The sequence below is a fragment of the Podarcis cretensis genome, assembly GCF_951804945.1.
Source record: "Podarcis cretensis genome assembly, chromosome: 12".
Taxonomy (NCBI): Eukaryota; Metazoa; Chordata; class Lepidosauria; order Squamata; family Lacertidae; genus Podarcis; species Podarcis cretensis.
This window is the reverse complement of record NC_137181.1, coordinates 27020339-27031955: the sequence shown is the minus strand read 5'-3', so window position 1 is coordinate 27031955 and position 11617 is coordinate 27020339. Positions and strand designations below refer to the sequence as shown.

At 40.0% G+C, this 11617-nt stretch overlaps 1 protein-coding gene across 1 annotated transcript in view; it reads right to left on the bottom strand.

Annotated features, from left to right (window-relative positions):
- Positions 1-150: 150 nt before the first annotated feature.
- Positions 151-11617, bottom strand: part of LOC307199713 (cilia- and flagella-associated protein 69-like) — a 53243-nt gene continuing 41776 nt past the window's right edge. The window contains exons 26-34 of the mRNA XM_079947691.1: positions 10608-10801; positions 10431-10522; positions 9425-9569; positions 7824-7897; positions 7208-7260; positions 4670-4777; positions 2993-3070; positions 1258-1381; positions 151-634 (exon numbers count right to left, since the gene is read on the bottom strand). Coding sequence (XP_079803817.1) covers positions 432-634; positions 1258-1381; positions 2993-3070; positions 4670-4777; positions 7208-7260; positions 7824-7897; positions 9425-9569; positions 10431-10522; positions 10608-10801 — 1071 coding nt within the window. The 3' untranslated portion in view covers positions 151-431. The remainder of the gene's footprint in view (positions 635-1257; positions 1382-2992; positions 3071-4669; positions 4778-7207; positions 7261-7823; positions 7898-9424; positions 9570-10430; positions 10523-10607; positions 10802-11617) is intronic.

Genomic DNA, 11617 nt, shown 5'->3' with positions numbered 1-11617 from the left:
TACTGATAAATCACTTTACAGTCTTAGTGATTTTAAATATTTCTGCCCAAAATATTTCAGGAAAGCAAACACATGTAGTTTTATACGTTCTTCTCCCGCACTGATGGAAGGATGCCACTCTTGAAATCTCTAGTAAACGATAACAAAAGGAATTCCTTATTATCTTTATATAAAATTACATGTTTATTTACATCTTTTGAAATATATTCTACAACTTAATTAAGAGGGTTGTGCAACTTGAAGACTTGTCGTAAAAGATCATGATACACTTTTCTGGGAAACTGGAAAATAACATACTCTCTTTTCTTTTTGAAATGGTTGACCTGAAAGTGTGTGTAAATACAGGCTTGCCACAAACTCAGTTGTGTTCAGAGGCCTGCAAAGATTCATGTCTTAATATTATATAATAGTTTGTGTGTGTTAAGAAATTGCTATATTTCTGAGTTCCTCAGTGCACGAAGCTGCTGGTTCTGATGATCTTCAATCTTCTTCTCAGATTCTTCATCTAGTACTTTTCTTAAACACATGATCAGTTCTTCAATTCCTTCACCAGAGTGTGCAGATATAGGGATGATCTCTTTGAAGTTGACAATGACTTCTGGAATCATATTTTTTGGAAGAGTGTGCATATAATCTGAAATATATATATATAATTAGAGTTACTACACATAGTATAAAGCCAGTATAAAATTTGCTATGGATGGATTTCAGCTAAATAGATGCCTGATGTAACTGCAGTAGCAGAGTTGTTTGAAGATATTCCATTCCAAGGAAGTCAGGGTAATTGGTTTTTGGACTGCCAAGATGTTTAGGAGACGACAATAGATGTGGCTGTTGGCCCAGAAGACTTCCTAACTGCATTTACTGACAGAAGAGATGACTGGCTTGCATTCCATTCTTCTTCTAAGGCTCTTATCTGCTGGATAGCCCAGTTGGTAGAGCATGAGTCTCTTAACCTCAGGGTTATGGGGTCAAGCCCCACGTTGGGTGAAATATTCCTGCATTCCAGGGGGCTGGACTAGATTGACTCTCACAGTTCCTTTACAATTCTATGACACTAGCATTTTAGCATCATTACAGTTCTAGGTTAGTATGAAAGACAACATAGTTTGGTTATACGGTATTTTACTTTAAAATACAATCAATATACTAAAAAATGTTTCTTCTTTTGCAGTAATGAAAACTCACTACTTGCTGCATATCAAAGATATGCGAATATGTTATCTTAAAAAAGGAGCTGTACAGTAAGTATCTCACCTTGAGGGCTCCGCAGTTGTTCCATTAACTCATTCAATTTTTCTCGCGCATTAGGCAAATCCATTTTATTAACAGCCAGAAGTGCAGATTTAGTTCGAAGTTCTTCTTTATATAGTTCCAGCTCCTGCGACATAAGTCGTTTTCATTTGTAAAATATTGTCGTTGAAAGTATTTGGCTTTATACAAGCCTTTTCATTTAACTCTTAATTACTACACAATACATATGCAAACCAGAGCAGGGAGGGCCACATTCCCTTTTAAACAACCTCTCAAGACCACATGACAGGTGTGAGCAGGCCCAGAGGCAAAATCAAGGGGAGCATGAAGGTACGTTTAACCTTTCACACATTACTGATTACTACTGTCTACCATGTGTACACAATAATAATACACAACCACCATTTAAATAGAAAACGTGACTGCATCACATGACTGGCTTCTCCCTCCTGTCTTGCCCCATGCTCCAGTCCTAGATGCCTTCATAATGGAGCTGTTTCCAGAGGAAGAACTGTGAGAGGAGAAAGACTCTGCTTGCCATCAGGGGGTAGTTGGTTTCATCTGCGCTGCCCTACCTCCAGCCCGAGGAATAATAATAATAATAATAATAATAATAATAATAATTTATGCATACATACATACATACATTTCCCCAGCCACTTTGGGCAGCTTCCAACAAAGATTAAAAATACATTAAAGCATCAGTCATTAAAAACTTTCCTAAACAGGGCTGCCTGTCTTCTAAACGTCAGATAGTTGTTTATCTCTTTGACATCTAATGGGAGGGTGTTCCACAAGGCGGGAGCCACTGAGGAACCTTCAGAAGGGAATTGTTACCATGGGCATTATGTGTACACGTAGTTTTAATGAGCTGAATAGAGTGAAAAAATTATGAGTCATGGGTGTGTGGAGTGTGTGTATGAACTTAACAGTGCTTAGTTTATTTTTCACTGCTATTTTGTTGATGTTTTTAATATTGTTTTCTAGATTATAAATGCTGCAGTGAGTTATTAATCATATAACTTGCTTTGATTTAGATGTTTAACTTTTTTTTTAGTTGTTTTGTTAACGGAGCTTTATAGGTTGTAATTGTTTCACTGATTATTTGTTAATTATTTTGCATTATTTATGTTGTATTTGTGATGTTTTATTAAGTTTTATCACGTTATTATACGTTGTTTCTAAGCCGCTTTGGGATTCCTTTGAATGAAAAGCAGCATAGAAATATAATAAATCAAACCGTAGCTGTCCGGTGAATATTCTCATGTGGAATAAGCACATGAAGCCAATATAAATGGGACAGTGTACACTTGGGAGCACCTGAGCCTCTCAGGTATAAATTCCTAAGAGACTGTACCACTGGAATTCACAACTGTTAATCTGCATCACAAATTTTGTTAGCTACGTGTTTTCTATTTGATAACAGGAAGCAATCTTGAAGACTAAACTGCTTGACTTCTCATTGCCTTCTGAACCGGAGAAATTTCCACCATACAGATGAAAATAGAGTTAGTGAAAAACAAAGTGACAAACACTATGTTAGCAGCTCTCCCTAGAAGTATTTGGAAACTTCCAAATCTCAAACATCTTGGATACAGTTTTCAAGTTTTTAGCTTTAATAGGTGTGCCATTCACGTAATCATTTCAAATCAAATCTTAATTAGGTCTCTCATGTTAGAACATGCATGTCGCAATATGCACAAATCATGCTTGTATATAAAAGAATCAGTACACTTACCTTTGCAAGTAGTATTACAGTTTCAAAGGCTGTTCTGAATGGGCTTGTAGGAGAAAGCTGAAACCCAGCTACATCAACCTGAAAGATCAACATTTTTTTTAAAAAAAATCAGACAATCAAATGCTTTCTCACATGATTATCCTTCACTTTCCAAGAGACCATGAAGATGACAGGCAGCGTGGGAGTGGTGGCAGTGAGGTGGCTGTTACACACAAAACATTTTCCCCCCAAAATAGCATCCTCTCTGCTATCTCTGAACAGTTTCCAATTCACAGAAACAATCTGTTTGCTTAGTTTTATGTGTTCTTTTACTGTCTCTCCTCCACTGCCTTGCGGGATATCTTCGGGAGAAAAAAAGGCTAAGGAATAAACCCTACACAAATTAGGAGTGGAGTCCCTAAGACATTTAGGTGGCATCTTGTATGCTTCCTTCTGGCAACTCCCGCAGTCAAGCTGGTGCCAAACATATTGCTCTGTCTTCCTTTGGACCACACCAGCAAGGCTGAGAGAGGTGGGGTCTTGTCATCTGGACACCCAAGAACCTCCATACACACTGCCCAGACTTGTGTCCCAGGGAGCTTGCTTCAGTGCTGCTAACACAGAGGTTTGACTTCATCCCCCACAAGTACACTCCACTGTCTGTCAAGACAGACAGATGCCAACATAAATTACTGTCACTATACATGCATTCCATAGCAAGCCTGATGTTGCTTTTGGCTTATTCAAGGTCAGGGGTGGGGATCCAAAACTGAACCAGTTTCCTGATGCTGCTAAAATTTACTTGCCACAACTGCAAAGGAAGCATTGGGAGTGCAGAGTCTTCTTTTGTCCCTTCGCAGCTTGAATTTGGCACTTTCCAAATTTGGCAGCTTTTTCTGTTGCTAGGCAAGGCAATAGAAGAGGGTGCCAAATTCAAAAAGTCCCAAACTGCAAAGGCATTCCAGTCCAACACCTGATTATCATGTGATCGATAGGTCATGGACTGGTGTGTATGTCCCCCCCCCCAAACTACTCACAGGCCTGAGGTTTCCCCAACCACACCCCGAATATCAGCTATGTGATAAATTTACTACAAAGGGGAAGGAATATACCACAGTGGTAAAGCACATGATTTGCATGAAGAAGGTCCCAAGGTCAATTCCCAGCATCTCCAGGTAAGGCGGGGGAAGACTCGTGTGAAACCCTGTATCAATGCTCAGACTTGGTATAACAAAGCTTCCTACAATTTCTTGCTCTTTCCAAGTCATCTGAAGACCTGGTGAAGGTCAGGTCACATTGGCTAGCAATATATTTCAGTAGAAATATATAATCATGACCAATCTGAATTGGTTCCCAACAGCTGCATCTGGCGGTTCTTCATCAAAATGGGTTGCTCATAGATATTCTCATAGAATCATAGAGTTGGAACGGACCCTGAGGATCACCTAGTCCAACCCCCCTGCAATGCAGCTGTTTCTTACGGGAACTGAACCTGCAACCTTAGTGATGTCAGCACCACACACTAACCAACTGAGCTATCCATGTTAAATGTTAAATTTTCATTGATAATATTAGCAAAGCTATGGCATGATGTAATGAACAGGTACCCCCAGGTTACTTCTTCGCCAAAACAAAGCCTAAATTAAAAGCAGACTTTAAAGATGTCAAATAAAAAGCTAAGCTACAGCATGTCCTTACAACAAAGAGGAGCTGTTTGGTTCTTTCCACATGCTTCAGAAACTTGTGTCCTCTTCCTTTATTTGCATGTGCACCTTCAATCAGTCCTGGAAGATCAGCAACTGTAATCTAGGAGGGAAAGAAAGATTAGAGTTTCACCAAAGATCCCATCATCATTTGGGTCGCATTGATTTTTAAAAAATGGTTACAGCATTTCCATTAGAGACCAATGGCTTGAATTAACTACTAGAAGAGACTGAAAGTGTCATGTTATCTGGCTGAACCATTGAAAAAACTACATGAAGACTTCCTCATATATCTAGTCCCAAGCTACATTATGGAGCAGAACTCCCCCCCTTCATAAGTCTTCAACTAGCCTTTTTTTGGGGGGGGGACGGACAAAATGAAGTATTGCAGTCATGAGCAGGATACAAGTTCTAATCAGTCACATAAATGTAAGGTTGGGAATGACCCACAGTTTTGCAGGAACTAGTAATTGCAAGTCAATTAATTATTGACCCCACCTAGAAAAAAACAGACTAACGTGACCACAGCAAGTGCGTTTTGTATTCTTGCTGAAGGATCAAAATTTTCCCCTTTGAAAATGTTTTCTCCAACCTTAACACTAAGTTTCCATTAGAATTATCTGATTTAAAAGTAAGCTTCTCCTCGCACACTGAAAGATATGTTTTGGAAGGCTGTGAATGAGGCATGGCTTGCATGTTCCCTCTCTCCTCTTGTGTGCGGCTTTTCCTTCTCCAGTTTTGTGCCACCCACAGTTTGCCACTTCCACACATATTCTCTGATTCTGGTTGTGAGGGAAAAGTCTAGCCATAGTTTCAGCAGTAGCCCATGTGGTGGTGCACAGCCTGACCCTGCAATCTCTGCAGTTTACCTGGAAAGGGCTGGAACAGGGCAGGGGGTGGTAACCCTGACTTCACTGCAGCTCTGCCTCCAACGCCACCCACAAGTTCCATCCAGGTAAGTTGCAGTGACGTCAGAACTGGGGGACAGCTCTGCACAGGCCACTACTGCATAGTTTACCAATTGAGACAACACATCCAATTTTGGTTATGGTTAAATAGGGAGAGGGAAGACCCATACAGGAGAAGAGGGAACATGCAAGCATGCAATTCATTAGTAACCAAACTATGCTTCGGGCTTGAACCGTTACTTGTATAAACATAGCATGCTCATTTGGGTGCTTAATAAGGTTACCAGATTTTTTTTCAATGAATCCGGGGACACTTTTCAACTTCAATGGATTCTGTATGGGGACTGATTTGCAAATCCGGGCACTGTCCCCGGGAAACAGGGACATCTGGTAACCTTACAATAGAAAACACCAGGCTTGATCTTCTAAGCTATTCAGAAGTCAAGGGAATATTTTTGCATGCTGTATTCTGAGAACTGAAGAGTTTCCCACACTTTGAAGAATCAAGCAATTATCAACTAATTTGCAAGACTCAAAACTTAACATATATTACATTTTGGGTGGTGGGGGATAAGGATCAAAATTATTTCCCATCAATTCTAATTTTATGCCTGCTATGGTAAAAAAGGACAGTTAGGAACTACAATGCTTGTTTATATATTCGTTTCATAAAATTTATACACTGCTTGATTGTAAAAAAACAAACAAACCTCCAAGCAATTTTTAAGAGTCTTGTACAGATGCTTAATGTTATTTTGAAGTTCTTTTAAAGTACAGGGGGAAAATATAATCTTTAGCAGTAGTGCTGCGATTCTTATCCATGTAATACACTTTATTTAGAGAAAGATTAAAGCATCGTCAGACAAGCCCTCTACACCCTGGTTCCAGGAAGGAGAAAAAGCAATTTTACTCATTTTGCATCTGTGAACTCCATTGTTGCACTGTTGTCATCAAACACCTCTTGATAAAATGCTTTCATCTTATGTCTTTGATTGCTCTCATGTGCCAGCTAGAGTTCTACACATCAAAGTCAAAATTAGGCTGTGTGCAATCAAAAGTTTGGAAGACTCGTGAATGAACATGGTCCTTAATTCTTCATCAAAACTTAGTAGCATGGATAATGGACCGCATATTTGGAAAAAATAATCTTTCTGAACAAACACAGGCAATTTTAAAAATTATTTTAACAGGCCTATGTTTAGCACTCTACAGTAGATCACTCTCAGCTGCTGAACAGCAATAAATAATGCTGCATGGAGCATTATTTTAGGTAATGCATCATGTTACAGTATTTAGTATTGTAAAGCAGAGAGTGGTCTAATGGGTCACACTTGGTGTCCAGCCTCTCTCAATGTCCTAAAATTAGGTAAATGTGTCTCAAAAGGGTTGTTTATCTGGATACAGATATTGCTTAAGACAGACACAGCCATCTGAAGGAAATATATTGAAACTGAAGGAGAACAGATGCCAGACCTATCTCAGGACACCACCATTTCTTAGAAAACAAGTCAACAGCCTGCTGTCCTTGAAATATTGGTGTAAGTTAAGAAAATTGGGGTCTCATAACGTAACCAAAAATGATTTCTCCACAACCACACCTTTAATGCAGATCTTTGGAAACCAACCTGTTTAAAATCAGCATACTTGACTGTTCCAAGTTCAGGTTTTATCGTTGTAACTGCGGAAAGTAAGGAAAAGTGAGCCCTGTTTTGTGATGTATTTTGGAGTTTTACCCCTGGCTTGCATGCCCAACACACTTGTTTACTCTCAGTCAAAAGATGGAACATTCTTGCTTTCTCAGAAGCAATCTCTTGAATGCTAGACAGGCAGTGATAGCAGAAGTCCTTCCCAAACATTTAAAGTTGCTCACATCAGAAGATACATAGAAAACTGACTGCAGAGAAAGTCTTATTAAATACTGGAAAATACTTGAGGAACGGTATCATAGCTCTCTGCAATTATCCTCTGAAAACTTGGTAGCTGAAAGACTAAGCTCTCATTCAGGAGGGGTAGTTCATCTACAGACAGCCTCTGCCCATGCTCAAGATCTCTCTCTCTCTCTCTCTCTCACACACACACACACACACACACACACACACACACCCCTATCCCCAGGGCACTGCAAGAGACTGTTGTCAGAGACAGGGGGAAGATGGCTCCTAGAGTCAAAGTGTTTCTATTGCAAGCATTGCATTTAAGATCAGGGTGCAAACACTAATACATGGAAAATTAATTACTTACAGGCATAATCTGCTATCTGAGGTGTAGCATGAGAAATCTTGGTTAGCAAAGAGGATTTTCCTGCATTTGGAAATCTGGGTGGGGGAAGAATGAAAGAATTTCTATTTAGTGTTCATATCAGTATGTAGTTGACAGAAGAATAAAACCACTTTCAAGTTTTAAAATGCATTTTACTCAAGTGAATTTTGTTTAAAATGAAGAGGAAACGTCTTAGAAGTGGGCTACTCTGAGGGTAGAATAGATTCTGTACATACTAGAAAAAGCACCAAGGACAAAAGCTGCCTTTAAATGCTAATTTCCCCCCTTAAAGTCAATCAAAGTGTGCCCCAAATATGTATTTAGCCAATGTTCCTGTAAGTCCCTAACAGAACTATATGCTGTATACCCACCTTATATTACAGGGAAGACTGAGTTGACGGGACAGTTGTGGGGCGGGGGCGGGAGTGCAAGAAAAAACTGTGTTGCTATTCTCCCCCCACCTTCCAAAAATCTGGTTCCTTTTTATTTTTAAGTAAGTCTCAAAAGAAGTACACTCCACGTTATGCACCTGTTTAAGCTTTTAAGCACCATTTTGCAAATATGCATTTGTGAAAGAACAATTGCTCTGCTATCACATTCTTAATGATTATAACCAGAAAACAAAAACCAGTAAAGAATAAATACTTTGATACCTTACATTGGACTAATGAGGCAGAGGGAGGGTGCTCTTTCAAGATACTATTGGAGTAATGGCAATGCCTCAAGAGCCATTTCAAAAGTTATCATACTTCTTCAGGAATGATTTTATTAGATCAGAAGTAGCTGTACTCTCTTTGAAATGTATACAGGGATGCTGTCTCACTTTCAGTGTATCTCAGCCTAATGTTCCTCAAATCTTTTTCCATGTCTGTGATCTAATGATAAAGCACTTATGTACATACTGAAATATTAAAAAAACAAACCTCAGACTGAGATCAAAAGAACAAGCTTTCAGAGACTCACTCAACAACTGAGTGAAATAAACCAAAGGTGTTTCCATGACTCCCTAGAAATTATTCTTTCCTTACCTCATCTAGAACAAAGTGGGGGAGGAACAAACCATCCTGAAATTTGAAGTAGAAGTAGGTGGTGGGTGGGAGAGGTATACAGATATATCACAAAGGCAATAGTATTTATGTGACACTGTTTTGAACACCCACCAGTTCCTTATAAAGCTTCCATTTGCTGTTGGGCAAAGCCTGAATAAAAGTTCAACTTCACACATTAAACCAGAAAGAAGTGAGGCAAGAGCTGCAACTGTAGTTACATCATGCACTGCAGGGCTTCCCCCCCCCCCCAGGGGAACTCAGTTCCGGCACCTCTCTGGTGGGTGCCATTGCCATTCTAAGAGAATGGGGGAGGTGTTCATGGTGAGTTCTGGTACTTATTTTTCTAGAAAAATAGCACTGATGCCTTATGACAATAAAGTAACAATAGGATAATCTGGAGGCAGGATAACTAACTGTATGAATAACATTCCCTAAACTTAAATATGTATTAATGTGGATGTAGTACAGACATGGATATTGCTAGTACTCCAGATTATTGACTCCAGAGTGCAATTTTCAGGATCAAAGACTTACCCAACTAAGCCAACATCTGCTATAAGTTTGAGATCAAGGTGAATCATGAGCCTTTGACCTCTGGAAGGCAAGAAATTTGTTGCCATGCATCCACCAACACCTCCTCGTGCCACCAACAATCTGTCTTCTGCTCTGTCAAGTTCACCTAAAAACAAAGATACAGAAGCGCCTTTTGCAAATGTTCTATTTGTTCCCAATGACACAGATATTTCTTTCAACTTGCCATTTACATTTTAGCACTCATCTGAGACTAAGCAACACTGGACACAGTGGAGCCTACCTCCAGGTTAAATGGTCACAAAATGTGGCAAATGTTTTTGAGACTTTGTGGTGAGTCCTGAAAAATGCCTCGCCCAGCTATGGACTTTTTTATGATCAACATGGCTACGCTACCTTCACTTTTTACTTCCAAAAAAATTACAGAGTTCTGTAAGTGAACACACATAAATCAAGGCAAATATACTACCTTAATCAAAATCTATTAAGCTGCTTCTGAGAATGATCAATTAACTGTTGCTGGATGTCTGCCAGTACATCTATGCCTTTAACACCTGCACATGCCAGTTTATTGAAGTGCGAGCCAAATTATAGGTTTGTGCTGTTGCACAGACTCAGTAGAAAGCAAACAGCAACTAACAGTGCAACCCTAACCATGTCTCTTCAGAAGTAAGTCCAATTAAACTCAATTGCAGCTTATTCCCAACTACCTGGGAGTAAACCAATTTGAATTCAATGATATTTTCTTCCAAGTAGACAAGGTTAGGACTGCAATGTAAGCCATGATTTGTTCTCTCAGATAAATAATACATCTGAGGTACAGTCTTCAATATATTTTGGGTGTGTTGGAGGGGAGGTTCATGTAAAAGAATCTCACTTATAATGTTGAAAATAATGTGAGAACTTTCCCGTATGAGGGCTTATTGTACTAAATCCTTGCCAGATGCACAGTTGATATGTTTTCTGATCCTTTACAGTAACAAAAAGTGAAGAACCAAAACATCCTTACCAATCACTTTCCCATCATCCCTTGTGACAGATATTCCTTGAGGCACTTTCACTTCACAATCTTTTCCCTTAGTACCTTTCAGCGTAGCAAGACTTGTGGAGAGCAAAATATATATATATATTACAAGATTGCTGTAAACTGGACCACACAAATTCTCAATCAATGAAACATACTCACCTACTGTTGGCTCCTGCTCCTGCTACAAACCGTTTGCTTGGAAATCGATCTTTAAGTCTCTTCAATGTCATTTTCTTTTCAGCTACCAACCAGACGTCACCGCCTTTCCCACCTTCCCCACCTAATCGAGGATGGCCCATTCCGCCAGTTCCTCCTTTCACGTAGATCCTAAGGTCATCCATAAACCTGCCATACTGCAAAAAAGAAAAAAAAGTATTAAAACACTGCCATTTCATATTTACTAGCAATTTGTTAATCATTATGAAAAGTAGGGGATGCAACCCCCTGTGAGGCTACTATGAATGAGACCAAAATGCAGTACTTTACTTTCCCCATAGTGATAAATGACAACCATGAGGTTATATAAGAACAAGTACAGCAGATGCAGGGACGCAGGTGGCACTGTGGTCTAAATCACTGAGCCTATTGGGCTTGCCGATCAGAAGGTCAGCAGTTCGAATCCCTGCGACGGGGTGAGCTCCCGTTGCTCGGTCCCAGCTCCTGCCAACCTAGCAGTTCGAAAGCACGCCAAAAAGTGAACGTAGATAAATAGGTACCGCTCCTGCGGGAAGGTAAACGGCGTTTCCATGCGCTGCTCTGCTTCACCAGAAGCAGCTTAGTCATGCTGGCCACATGACCCAGAAAAACTGCCTGCAGACAAATGGCGGCTTCCTCGGCCTGTAAAGTGAGATGAGTGCCGCAACCCCAGAGTCTATGACTGCACTTAACTGTCAGGGGTCCTTTACCTTTACCTTTTACAGCAGGTGAGGGAAACCTCTGGCTCTCCAGATGTTGCTGAACTACAACTCCCATCACCCCTGGGCATTGGCCATGCATGCTAGGGGTGATGGGAGTTGTAGTTCAACAAGTTCTGGAGGGCAAAAAGTTCCAGATCCCTGAAATAGAGGGATGGTGTCTAAACCTGCTTCCTGTTCTTGGTGTTACTGATAATTAAGACAGAACAGATGTGAATAGTCCCATCCTAAGACATGCACAAAGAAAATACCCTG